General features: G+C 39.2%; 1 protein-coding gene across 1 annotated transcript in view; it reads right to left on the bottom strand.

Moving 5' to 3' along the window:
* The window catches only part of nsmfa (NMDA receptor synaptonuclear signaling and neuronal migration factor a), a 40,659-nt gene extending 29,464 nt beyond the window's left edge, over positions 1–11,195 (bottom strand). The window contains exon 1 of the mRNA XM_008423961.3: positions 10,819–11,195. Coding sequence (XP_008422183.1) covers positions 10,819–10,889 — 71 coding nt within the window. The 5' untranslated portion in view covers positions 10,890–11,195. The remainder of the gene's footprint in view (positions 1–10,818) is intronic.
* Between the last annotated feature and the right edge of the window lie 2,991 nt (positions 11,196–14,186).

Raw genomic sequence — 14,186 nt, 5'->3', positions numbered from 1 at the left:
CAAGTAATTCTTCCACAGCCACTAAGTAATGCATTCAAATGTTTCTGCCGCAGTTTTCATTAGTCGATCAATCCGATTTCCAGATTTTTGTTGAAATTGCTGTGCATTTGCTCATTTTGTCTTGTATTGACCCACATGTATTCCACAAAGTTTCACATGAAGGCATACGGAGGCTGTAAGACAATAGTAGCATTAGGGTTGATAACCAGAAGCTGAGCACATGCTGCTTTGAAAGCCAGACTCCTTGTAAAATTAAACAATTATCTTCATCAAAGATTTTGGTTTTCTGCAACCTGCAATGTTTGCAGACTTAACTTTATTTTTCTCCCTTTTAGTAGCCTCCAGGCCGATCCCATGGGAACGAAATGTAGTTACTGTGTCTCTGACACATTGAGGGCAAACACTTACTAGCTGCAGGTGCAGGTTTGGAATTTTTGTATCTTTTCGCTGTTTTACTCTTGTACGGTGTCTTGTCTTATTGGTAATTTTGGCTTTAAGCTGGGATGATTTAACATTTTTGTGCTGTTACTTTTGTATATCCACAACGTTTCTCAAGGGCAAGCAAACTGAAACAGCATATTAACTGTGTTAGTCTGACTTTCCTGTCCTCTATTAAAATACAGATGTTATACCTGTTTTGCTAAGAAAATTAAATAACAAAACATCCCTCATTCATTTGCAGCTTAAATAGTTTTCATAACCTAATATGTTCACAATGCCAGTTAAGCTTTTAAGGCCTAATTTACTAATTACAAGCAGGAACAGGTTTTCACATGTTTGAAAAATTATTAAAGATATACATTTGAAAAGGGTCAACAACTTGTCTTGTTTTCACCTGTTCATCAATATTACCACGAGGAGTAGAGATACACACAGTTACACTGAACGACGAAAGGCTTCTGTCAGCTGGTTGGTGCCTTTTGCGACACAACACATTTCAAATAAGAGATAAAAATATATGTAATCGATCCTGCATTATTTATTTTTTTCTGCAATATAGTTTTACTAGTTTTACTTTACATTACAAAGATGCAACTTCCTCTGCATCTTGATTTGTTCCAGTGGTGACAAAAGTAATTAGCTAAGTCCTAAATCTGACAGGTCATCTTGTGGACTTAAGGGGAAATTATAACATAAAACACAATTCTTCTGCTGTGCTTGATTTGTACGGAATGTCAAACTTAGATATGAGGATGGCGCCACGTCTGATTTGAACTTTTGCTTGTTAAAAGTTGGATTTATTGATCTTTGAGATCAGTGACTATTAGCTAAACACTATTAGTGACACAAGCAGATAACAGTATATACTATACTGCCAAAAGTATGACTTCACACGCATGAAATACATTTCATCCCATATGGCTTAGTTGGATGTTGGTGCACTCTATGCACTTGTGCCAGCTTCAACTATTCTGGAAAGGGCTTCCACAAGGCCAAAGAGCATATTTATGGTAATTTATGTTTGCTTACAAGTGTATTTGTGAGCAATCCATCCATAACTCTGCCGTCAGACTGACTGTCCTTAATTTCAACTAAATTTATGCTGGAAGCAGCAATCCATTATGATTTGATTTGCCGTCATATAATTATTCCTGACAATAAACATAAGAATAGACAGACAATCCAGAGACTCCTTCCTGCACTGAAGATTTCCATTGAAGGATAATCTATAAGAGTTCCCCTGCTGCCTGCCAATGGCTTCATTTATTGAAGCTTGTCCAGACCAGGGAGTACACAGGTCACACATACACACTGAATCCCAGAAAGAGCAACGTTACTGTAAAAACAGATCCTGTTCACATTGATGGTCAAGTTTTCAGAGTTCCTTATGTTAACTCAGTTAAACCTATTTCCAAGGTCACATTTGTCTTAAAGAAAAGGACAAAAATAACAACAAAGTCTCATTATTAAGATTGTAGAGTTTTGGGAAGGTTGGTCAGCAGATGTATGCATGTCTGAAGAGGTTTTTTTGATACCGTTGACTCTTAATTAATTTAATCTGACATGATAGACCAACAGAAAGCAGCTCTTAATTGTAAATCCTTGATTATATTGTTTAAAAACAACAATATAACAATATACATTTTAATGTATATTAAAGCCCCTTTACTCTAATAACCACTAAACAAGTCTTATTGCTTTCCAGATCATTTATTCGGTGTTGACAGTGAAATTTAATGTCAGTATTAATCAATCTCTTCTGTTAAGGCCTCAGAAGTTTGTTAGAGAAAAATGAACCAATAGTTTCCTGAAAACCAAAGGGAAATGGCAGACAGGTCAATGAGAAAGATGCAGAAAATAAAGGCTAAAGTGCAGTTGGGTTTGGTTAAAACGCAATATCTCAAACTTTCAACATATCACAAAGCCCTTTTAAACTCAACATCCAAAAATGAAGCAATCAATCAATGCCAGTTTGCTTACTGCAAAGCTGCTAAGAGTCAACAATGTAGCAAAACCAACGAGCTGGGCAAGAAAAGCATTAATCAGAGAAACAAAGAAATGGTAACTCTGGAGAAATTGAAGAGAGTCACAATCGAGAATTAAGCTCTTGTTAAAAAAATATCATAAGACGTGACACAGTCAACAGGTGGAAGAACAAAGAATGACCTGTAAACAATTCAAATTCAAAAATACTTTATTGATCTCAAAGGGAAATTAAATGCTGGTGTAACTCATATTAATTAAAGATTCTTCAAAAAGTTTTTGTACATGGTGATGGCTATAGGCAGGAAAGCAGTTTGTACTACATGAAGTACGTTAAAGTTTGTGTTTGGTTTATGACAAAATGTGGAAAGAGTGTGAATACTTGCGCAAGGCATTGTAACACTGAACTGTCAATCACAAAAAAAGCTATATTTCTCAAAAAGCCCCAAACTCATTAAGTAAAACTGAAACGTTGCAGCGTTAAATGACTTTTTCCAGCCGTCTAATTCTGTTTTCTGACACTGCAGGCATAAATTAAAAAGTTTTTCTATGCTCACGGAATTCTCTCGTCTCCTCCTCTGCTAATGGGGATGACAAAAGTGAGTAAGACTCCGATACAGTTTAGTGGCGACATAATAGGAACCGAGAGGCTTTGCACGTGCTGCGACACCCTCAAGATTCCTTCACTACTCATTCTAAAAATAGAGCGCCATGCAGCTGCAAGGATGCTCTGCTGCATCTCCTCTGAAATATATAACCTCCAGTGCCGTATAATGGCGTTCTCTGTGAGTGAAAGAGTGTTTTCACAGGTTGAGTCTATGCACACACATTTCTGATTATATCTAGAGACTGACACTATGATGATTACTGCACAGGGTTGCAAAGAAAGGGGGTGTTAACTGTAATCATTAGGTCTCTCTTAGAAGGTCTCAGATTCATTTTGCCCTCCCATTTCTTCATTCAGCACTCTGGATTCTGATTTAAATTCCCAAACAATAGTGCAAGAGACTCGCCTCATCCATTATACATGAGAGGAATTGGAAACCTCTCAGTCTGACTATTAAAGGAACCTCTGTCTGTGTTGAGTTGTGTGAGGTTTCCGTTGTGCTTCATATATGTCTGGGGAGAACAGGACGGTAGAGACGCAGGTGTGTGACGAGGCAGCAGGGAGACACACACACGCGCGCACACACGCACGCACGCACGCACACACACGGCAGAGAAAAATGGAAAAGGAAAAGGCTGGGCAGGCAGACGGATATAAAATTCGCCCCGCATGCTCTCGGACATGTGATAGGGGTTTTAAGAAGAAACGCGTCCGGGAGGAGGGGGGAGTTTCTGAGCAGGAAGAGGAGCGCACATAGACAAATTGGGGACATATTAACAATGAAAGCTGGAGTAAACTTGGGGAAACTGAAGCAGATGGAGAGCTCAGTCAGCACAATGGAGATGTGAAAGATAAACAAGACAACAGAGACTTATCTCTGTCTGGTGGAAATAAATTAACAATTCAGAGCCAAATACTAAAACTAACATCTTTCATTTACTTAACGCCTCAAGAGCATGTATGTGTCTATTCAATCTAACTTGCAATCTGTGATTCACAAATGCTTTATCAGATAAAAGTGCTAGAAATGGTAGACTGAGTAGGAAAGGGAAGTTAGATGAAGCAGATTAAAGTTTAGTGCTCTGGATTTGGTTCAGATTTGACTTACTAAAATTGATGCAACAGCCAGAACTTTTGGAAAGAAACATTTAACTGTAAAACTTAACTTTGCAGTTAACATACACAATATGTTCTTTCTCATTCTGACATTAAATAGATAAAAGATTAGACTTTTGCTGTTTCATGTAATTTTGGACTACATTCTGTTTATACTGGTAATAATCACTTGAGCAAAATTATGTTCTTTTCATCAAGTTTATGATAATGTTCATGTGACTGGAGAAAAACAGCAAACATATTACATGATAAGGTCTATGACAGAACAATTGGGGAAAAAGCACGGTGGTGGAGGGGTGATGGTTTGAGTTTGATTTGAAGTTACATAATAACCCAGACGTCTAGCAGTTGTTCAATCATCTGTCAGCTCCTCTGTTGTACTCTGGAGTCTAATGTAGGCCTGAAAGCAAATTATTATTAAAAGTGATAATCTGCAATTGGACCCGATAGAAGCCATCCAAAAATGAATGTCTCTAGCCTCAGCTTCCTATAAAACACATAATCTCTAAATTACTGTAAAAAAAAAAGCAACAGTGAGAATAATTATGCCTTTGTTTTATACGTGAAATGAGTCATGCTCACTCAAATACACTTGACCTCTTAACTGTTTGCAAGAATATTCTCTATTTCTTTTCAAGAGCTGCACATCTTTTAAATAATTTAGACAGAATTATGAAGTACCAAAAACAGAAAAATAGCACAACTATGTCAAATTCTAAGTGTTTTCTTTTTTTTAATCCATATTTGCTCTCTGTTTACGAACACAAAAAGCAAGAACATTTGTATTCCCATCCCACTTTATCAGTCGTTTGTTTGGCTAATAGTTTTTAGCGTAGGTCTTCAAGTTCCTCAGCCGCTGTTCACACTCACTTCTGAGTTGTCTTTCATGTGTCAGGTGCAAATTGCCTAATTACATTCTTATGCAATGCAATATGCTTCAAGCAATCGCTCCGTACAGGAAAAAGAAGGGGAAACTCGTCTTGTTCTGAATATCATTAGAAGTGATACCTCCCTGGGGTGTTTGTTCACCATAAACAAGAAGCTGCTAAAAAAAGAAGTTCCTCATTCTTAATGCTCCTTAATCGAATCTTCCTCTCAGAAGCTCTAATTGAATCGTGCCTCTTACAAACACACACATGCAGGGCAGCATCTGTGCACTAATGTGCACAGTAAGGGTGTGGAGGACCTGTTGAGAGGCTTGTCGCATAACTTAGGGGGTCGATGGGACTTAATGGGTATCCTGAAAGTGCAGTGCATCGTGGGATATTTGATCAGGGAGCGGGTGGAAATGTCAGCACGCTTATGGCCGAAAGCAACGACCATATTACGTGAAGAGTTGAGTTATTCAGTCAATACTTACATATGTGGCCGCGATAAGTGTAGAGTAATTTAATATTTATATAAATTGCAACAGGAAGATCAAACTTGGCCGATCTGTTTAATGCACTAATATGGAAGAGTTATTGCATAGAATATATAATAAATTAGCTTAATTAAGTAATTGTGGTCTTTATTAGGCATTTGAATTGAAATAAAAAACCACTGACTGAACCTCAAGCAGACTAAGCATCAGATTAACAATTGATAGTTTCAAAGAAAATAAAAAGTGGGTCATTGTTTTTGTGACTGAGCTGCTATCATGTGTGTGTCTTCTTTTGGATTTTATTTATCATAGAAAGTACACCTGGCTCAGATTTTCTGTGTGGAGCTGTTTTTTGTTCAAGGAAAAGGTAATTTACTGAGCAATTTAATGGCATGTACTCGTGGCATTAATTTAGAGTTCTCTTGGTTTTTCTCAATCATCAAAAGTACACCGGGTGCAGTTTTTTTCTGTGTTCTGGAGTTCTTTCCGGGACTGAATGATTTTCTGGTTAATTGCTATAATGACCTATGTGTACTGCCTTTGATTTTCTGCTCCATTAAACGTGTCCAGTGTTTATGTGTGTCTGTTGTTCTTCCCCATTGAAACAACTTTTGGATCTGTGATTTCAGGGACTGGTTCTTCTCCACTGTCACCGCATTCTTAATTATGAAGAAGGATTGCTCGAAAGCTAAAAACGTAAAGCAAGCAGCCGGGTTTCCGAAGATAAGTATCTTTTTACCAGCTATTCTGTTTTATTGTATTTACCTGTTTTATTCACTTCTGATTTGAGTGATTGCTATTTTAGCCAAGTCTTTGTGGCTTAAAAGATTTCTGAGCTCAATGAGACTTAAATAATGGTATATATGGAAAATATAAACCAAGTGTAACAATATTCTTTTTATGTGTTTGTTTATGAGAGCTGTAATGGCCAGAACCAATAAAGTACTCATGACCTAGACTCTATATCTGCATAATTGCAAAATGTCTTTAGCCAAAAAAATACAGATAAAACTTTAAATATTCTGAAATCCACAATATTGTTCCACATGGATGACTTGTAATACACACTTGTGCATTTATGTTAAGTGGTCCTCGTAATCAGCAAGTTAAATTTGCCATTTGTTTCTAGAATGACAGTAATTTGAAAATGAATAGGCTCAATTTCAGAGTAAAAAAAACCCCAACAAAACAACAAAAACCAGAGCACAGCTGGAACTCTCATTTTCTCAAACTGCAATCAACCAAATTCAACCTCATTCAGCGGATTTAAAGCAACAATTACTGCTTAATTGAAGCAGAGAGGAGAAAACAAAACAGAGAATAGGATAAAAGACTTACAATGATTTTCTATAAATGAAGATACAGGTCACACAAATATGGAAGTGTATATAAAAAAAATATTTATAAATAATCAGAAAGAAGTCTGCACATGAACATGCTTTTTTTTTAATCAAATATGATCAGTGGGAAGCAGGACAAAAAAAGTTATGTAACATTCTCAGGTTTGTGACTGCAGACCAACAACAAAGTCAGCCAGGTGGCTGACCTGCATAAACTAAGACATAATATTTCATTTGCATCCCTCTGTCAAAGCCAGCCCTTTCATCTCGCATGCCATTTTTCACACCCTCACGGTTTCGTGAACCCCGTTGTCCTCCACCATTCATCCGAGCCACGACGCAGCTCTCCTCTGAGGCAGATCAAAGCGCTTGTTTTCTCACTCGGGAGAACTGAATTTAGGTGTGTAAATAAGATGTAACCTCTCTCTTGTCTTGGCTGATCTGTTTCATATTCACAGATACATAAATGTGCATAAAATTACACACATTAAGCCAAGCCCTCTTGAGTGTTTTCGTTCGGTGGCTAAAAATTTTTGTAATTCACATTAGCTTGTTTCCTCAAATGAGCCTCCGTATGAAGACAAGCACTTTGTAATTGCTTGATACAATAATCTTGATGAGTGCTTTTTAAATCTGGCACCCCATGCTGACATAACTGTGGGGATGGCAGACTCAGTATTCCCACCACTTTCCTGCAGTATTAAACCTATTAAAAACTATTTAGTGGACCGGAGACAAAACTCTGCAGACCAAACCACAAACTCCAGGGCTGGTAAGTAAAGTCAGCATGCATGTGCCAGACTCTTTAATTAATGAAGTGAGCCAATCCAGACTGACTCCCTTGTTAAAATCACTATTAATATGTGTAATGCCAGGGTGAACTTAAAAGCAGAAAATACAAGTGACTTTCAGCTCAATTACCTAAACCAGTTGTTATGTAAGATAGAATAATCTCAAAGCTTTAAAGTGACAGTTCACAAATAAGTATGCATGTTTGTTTCTTTTTAATTATGATTATTTCAGCCTTGTGTATGTACTGTTAGATGTTTTAAATGCCTAATGCTGGTAGATGTTGCATAGACATGAAACCATTTGCCAATTTGATACTGGGTTTGTGTCTTGATACTCATGGGACGAAATCTGGACAAGAAACACATGATGCTACAATGTTTAAAACTACCAATCAGATACGTCTGTTTCCATCCATCTTAAAAAACTCTCCAGTTCATTCTGGTAGATCCAAAAACTCTCAGAATGTGTTTGCTTTGATGTTTTCTTCAGATAAAACCAGAAAAAAACAAATCAAAATGAAGAGCTAAATATCTCTCCAGACCAGATGCCACCTCCACTGATTCATTTCAATACAAGGGAGCAGCAGTTTTTCTCCAAGGTCCTCCTGGTAAAGATATGGGGTACACATGGTTTTCAAAGCTGGCGTTCTTCAGTAACCTCATCACTTCTCAAAAACAGCGAAAAGAAAGGGCTCACTAATGCACATGTGTATTCTAAGCTACAGATACGACATCATTCGGTCAGTTTATGTTAGGCTAGTGGTTTCCAAGTCTGGTCCTCAAGACTTGAATTACTGCGTGGGGATTTGGGGAAACATAAAAATGCACTTCAGAGCTGCTTTGCTCATTGCAAAAATGAGCAATAAATAAGGTGGGATATTTACAGCATACAAATGTGTTACTTTTAAACTTAAACCAAAAGAATATGGACCTTGTCAAATTCAAAGCTGGTCAAATAATGTAGAGAGCAATGAATAATCAGATACTACAAATATTTAAAAAAAATGTTTCCAAAAGGAAGGGGGATTATGAGTTAAGAGAAAAGCAGCATTTTAGAAAACATAATGCATGTACAATAATGAAGAGCACGTGCTGTGGACTGAATTTGTGAAACAGCATGGCAAAATGTTTGTTGTTTCACTAAAGATTAATGTCGTGTGGATGTCTTATAGGAGACTGTAGATAGAAAGCAATGTGCAGACTGTATAATAACATACTAATTGTACAGATGCGCTTCTGAAAGTGTAGAAATTGTAACAATAATTCATTAGAAATCAATTATTATCCATTGATTTCTAATGAGTAATAAGTGCCTGTGAAATTAATAGAAGACAGAATTAAGTGTCAGTATCTTTGCAGATTAAACTCAGATTTCCTGAGCGATCATAAGACTCAGATGATCTATGAATGCAGTGTCATGAAATATTCATAACCCTTGAATTTTTTGTTCTTCTTCAAATTTAGACATTGGGATTTTATATAATTAACCAGCCAAAAGTTTGGTAAGAAAATACACAAATCTACAAAATGTGGACTATAAGCATGTTCAGTCCCCTTGAGAACCGCTTTGTAGAACCACTTTCCTCTGCAGCTCCAAGTCTTTTGTGAATGTCTCTACCAGCTTTTCATTTCTGGAGACTTCTTTGCCTGTTATGTGTTGTAAAATATCTCGAATTCAGTCAATTGCGACTGTACGCATGTGTGAGAATCAATTTCCAAGTCTCAGCGCAGATTCTCTGGCCTGGACTTTGACTAGGCCACTCTAACATATGAGTATGCTTTGATGAACTCTTCTATTGTGACTCTGGCTTTATGTTCAGTGGATACAAATACAAATTCACGTCACACTTTCCAGATGATTAGTTTTAAACATTTGGAAAACCGTCTCACATCCACTTCACAGTTATCCACCACCTATAGCAATGCTGTTCAACCACCTATAGCAATTCTGCTCAACCACATATGAATAAATTGCATTGAAGTTGGTGAGACTGCTCACCAGCTGCTCTGTGAGAGCAACTTGTTAGCTGAATGCATCAAAGTGGCGCACCGACTCCACGCAGCCCTGAAGGCGCACAGATAAAACCAAATATGGGATTTGCCTACGTGACACGCACAGACAGAGGGAATGACGTAATATCACATCAGCCCACATGTGTGGATGTTGGACTTTGCACTGCTGAAGGTCATTCATCGACAGAATTACATATTACATCGATCCTGTTATGAACTCCCCCCCCCCTCTGGTGCACGGATGCTTGACTTTTTTTCTTTTTCTTTTTTTCTTTTTCTCTCAGACAGGATGGAGGCTATCCCGTCTGTCATACATGAACACACAGCCACACGTGCTTCGCAGCTCCAACTCAAAGCAAAGCGCAGCGCGGGATGGATGCAGCCTGTAGAGATGCTGGTCCTTCCCCTGCGCGCCGTCGGACGGACTTTCTGCTAAATATGAATCATTTACGTCTTTTATTAAAACACTGACCGGGTTCGGACGGGTTCCTCGCCCACCCTGGCTCCTTTTGTGAATTTACAACCCCTGCAGTCCCGCTCTGTGCCCGACTCGGGCAACTGACAGAGGAAGGTGATCAGCGCACGACCGCGTTGATTTTGGGTGACTGATTGATTAATTGACAGAGGGATGCGAAAGGCAGCCCCCGTTAGCCTCGATAGGGTATCTTCTAAGTGAGAATGCAAAAAAAAAAAAAAAAAGGATTCCTGCGAGTCCTCGCTTTGCCTCTGCATGACTTTGGTTATACAATGATGCCTCCTCATTCAGAACAACATGGGAAGGCAAGCATCCTCTTCCTCCCCATTCAGACTGACTAAGCCTCGGCCTCAACAGAGTAAAAAGAGGCATCTACGTGTTTCTATTACAAATGCGCTGGGGAGATAGCGCTGAGAGATTTAAAGCACTTGTCCGATCAGCCGCACGCCCCGGGGCTACAGACGGGACAAGGCGCACGGAGCGTCTATGCGCATCGCAAGGCAGTGCAGGCTGACTAAACCCCCGGATAGCGCAGTGGTCATTCATCAAGTCACCCGACTGTCATACCTGCATGCATGGCCACACACACCAGAAAAAAAAAAAAAGAAGGAAGAAGAAGAGGAAGAAGCCTCCCGAGAGGTGCAATCAGAAACAATTAAAGGTGGACACCTCCGAGGAGGATTGCTCACCTAACTTTTGCTGCCACAGAAGATATCGCATCGTTTCTCAGATTCTTCCTTTTGGACACGGCAGTTCCCATGCTGACATGGAAACGACGCAGGCGGGAAAAGTGGTCATTCCAAACGCTCGGAGGAATGCGCCAAGGACGAGATAAGCGAGCTAAAAACAGAAAAGTTGGAAGCAAATCCGGGAGCTGACGGGTTTTACACACGCGTCCGCAGAGCGAAGAGACGGACGGTGTACTCCTCTTGGCTCTGCGCTGGTCTCTCTGGGTTTGAGCACGTACTTGGGGTAGCTCAACAGCTGTGGCTTAAAATACACACGCAGACACCCCTCTCTGCTCTCTCTCTCTCTCTCTCTCTCTCTCTCTCTCTCTCTCTCTCTCTCTCTCATTGATCCTGAATCCACTCAGAGGACTGGAGGTTTTGGCGATATCAGCATCATTCCCACGAAGAGAAAAGGAGCATGGGGAGAACTGGTATCATTCACTCACTCGCTGCTTTGGGATTTAGTTTATTTTTTTTATTTTTCTGTTATCTGTATGTAGTGATTTTTTTTTTTTTTTAGGATGTTATGTAATCGGTCATTTGGGTTAAAGACACCCCTCCCGTTCTTTCCCCGTCTCACACACTCAGATACGTTGAAATGGACCCTTATGAACAGAGACAGACACCAGAAGCAATGCAGTCCTCTTTGAGCATCAAATATGACACGTGCAGAATTTTCTTCCTGCGGCTGATTTTTATCTAGCCATCATTATGGACCGAAGTGATGAAAACGAGAACATACATTTCGCATAGACCTTTTAGTTACAGTGTGTCAAATATAATAATAATAATAATAATAATAATAATAATAATAATAATAATCATAATAATCATAATAATAATAAACCCAAAACAATTATTTCAATTGTTATTAATACCTGTGCCAGTTTGTAAAAAGGTTTAGTATGAAAAGTGATCCATTCCTTCACTTTCCAACTCATTCAGAGTAACGTTGTGACCGTTCCGCCTGTGGCTATGCATTGGTGTTTTGCTCATTATTTATTAATTTATTCATTGATTTATGTTTTGATTAAAGAAGGTGATTAAAAGGTGGTTTGTGTGAAGTGAATATAACGTAAAGGGGATGGAGGTCTTCTCTTGGGAGGGCCAGTGGGATGGCCACCCATTTTTCAGGGCGACGAACCCATCTACCACCCCTAAGGGTCAGGGTTAGAGATACAGTCAGGCTCACCTCAACGCACGGCTCTGGAACCAGTGTCCACAAGTGTGGTTGGGCACTCTTCCATTCTGGAGTTGCCATCCCTGAACTCAAGCAGGAGGCTCGAGTTATTGCCCGCCATCTTGATGCCTGTATAGAGATTGGTGCACTGCCTGCAGCGGTGTGAGCGCTGTACCGATCTATTGTGGTGAAGAGAGAGCGCTGAGCTAAGTTCTTTATTTAACAGTCAATCTACATTCCTACCCTCATCTGTTGTCATGAACTCTGGGTAGCAACATAAAGAACAAACTCATACAATCAGCTGACATGAGTTTCCTGCACAGGGTGTCCAGGCTCTCGCTGGACAGGGTGAGAAGCTCAGAGTAAAGCTGCTTCTTCTCCAAATCAAGAGGAGATAAGAGAGGTTGAGGTGGCTCAGGCATCTGGTTTGGATGCCTCCTGGACATCTTCCTTCTGAGGTGTTCTTGGTATATGAAGACCCAGGACACGTTTCAAGGCATTATGAATCATACTTTTAATGTTATGTTTGCGTCACTCTCTCTCGCCTTGCTAATCGAGTCTTTTCTGCTAACCTGTCTCTTGCCTGTTTTCACCTGCTCCCTTCACTACTTAATTTCCCCTCTGCCTTCTCTGCTGGATTATGTGAATTGTGTGAATAGGATTCCATTCAGTCCTTGCCCTGTTCGCCCTCTGGTGTCTGATCCCGTTCCCACATTACTCTCATCCTGTCCATGATGGATTAGGCCTACTACGGCTCATGTGATATCTGCTCCCGACCCTTGGTACAGACACTGACCAAGGATCCCAGCCTTGGCCCTTTGCTAAGTATTCTGTCATCTGCCTCTTCATGGATGACCAACGCCTTTTTCGGCTGCCTTGTTACACCTCGCCATTCCCCCAGAGGAGTTGGCCCAAGTGAGTAGGAATAAGGGAGTCACTGCTTAGGCTGCTTACTTACCTTGGATTAAGTGGAAGGTTGTCGTTGGATAAAAATTGCACCATGCTGACAAAAATCAACAAAAAACATTGGAACAAGCTGGAAAAACCTAAAAAAGTGCTAGGGAAAGTTTTATGGGTAATAATCAGTTACATATTTTTATGCTCCCCCAACATTTTTTATTTTTTTAGTTCAGTTTGGAACTTATTCTAACTTGGCTTAATTACAAAAGGTAAAACATGACCAACAAAAATAAAACAGGTAGTTATGTATTTCATGTACTAGAGCAGAATTCACAGTATGGTTGAGGCTGACAACTGATGAACCAAATTATGAGAAACAACTTACATACAAATAACAAATGCAATAGTAATGGAACATTATTACATTAGTGTTACTAGTGTTATTTAAAAAGATAAAAGGTAATCATTAGAATAAGGGTGATGATAAAACTCAGATTATCATGCAAACTAAATACTTAAGTGCAAGTAAACAATTAGAAAGGGACAAGTTACACATCGTCTATTTAGAATGCATTTTTAAAATTGTGTAAGATGCTTAAGCAACAACAGAAACTCAAAGAATTATCTTTGGACAAAAAAACAAAAATTTAGCAAATAATATAAACAAATTTGATGCAAATTATTCGATAAAACATCTAAAGCCAGTGGAAGTCTTTGTTGAAAACAGCATGTCATCAAATTTTGGGGGAAATATTTTCACACAGTTAGGTATCCACTGATCATGTTCTGCTTTTCTGAGATTACATTGGGAAGATAAGTCATTATAGCTTATTACATTTTCAGAACCCAGACAGGATCTGAGTCTGCATCCAGATAAGTTACTAGAACCACATCAGATGCCTGATGTGGTTCTAGTAACCACATCAGGCAATCATTAGTGGTTACTAGTGATGTAACCACTAGTTTCTGTGGAGGAGCTGTGGCTCTACCCTGCTCCTCCTGATCATTAATTCAGAACCCAGACACCCTATATCTGTGATTTAATCTTTTCGTTCATAAGTCATTTCTCAGGACCACAGGTGGGTCATGACTTTTGCTCTTTCTTCTCCGCAACAGACCAGAAGACACCTTACATTACTGCAGACTGCACCCCAAAAAGTCTCTCCTGCATCAATCATTCAGGAATATGACACCAAGAAACTTGAATTTCTTTGCTTTCATGCAGGTGAAAATCATAGATTTGAACTGA

Source organism: Poecilia reticulata, chromosome 12 (assembly GCF_904066995.2).
Source record: "Poecilia reticulata chromosome 12, P_reticulata-male-v2, whole genome shotgun sequence".
NCBI lineage: Eukaryota > Metazoa > Chordata > Actinopteri > Cyprinodontiformes > Poeciliidae > Poecilia > Poecilia reticulata.
This window is presented reverse-complemented; position numbering and strand designations above follow the sequence as displayed.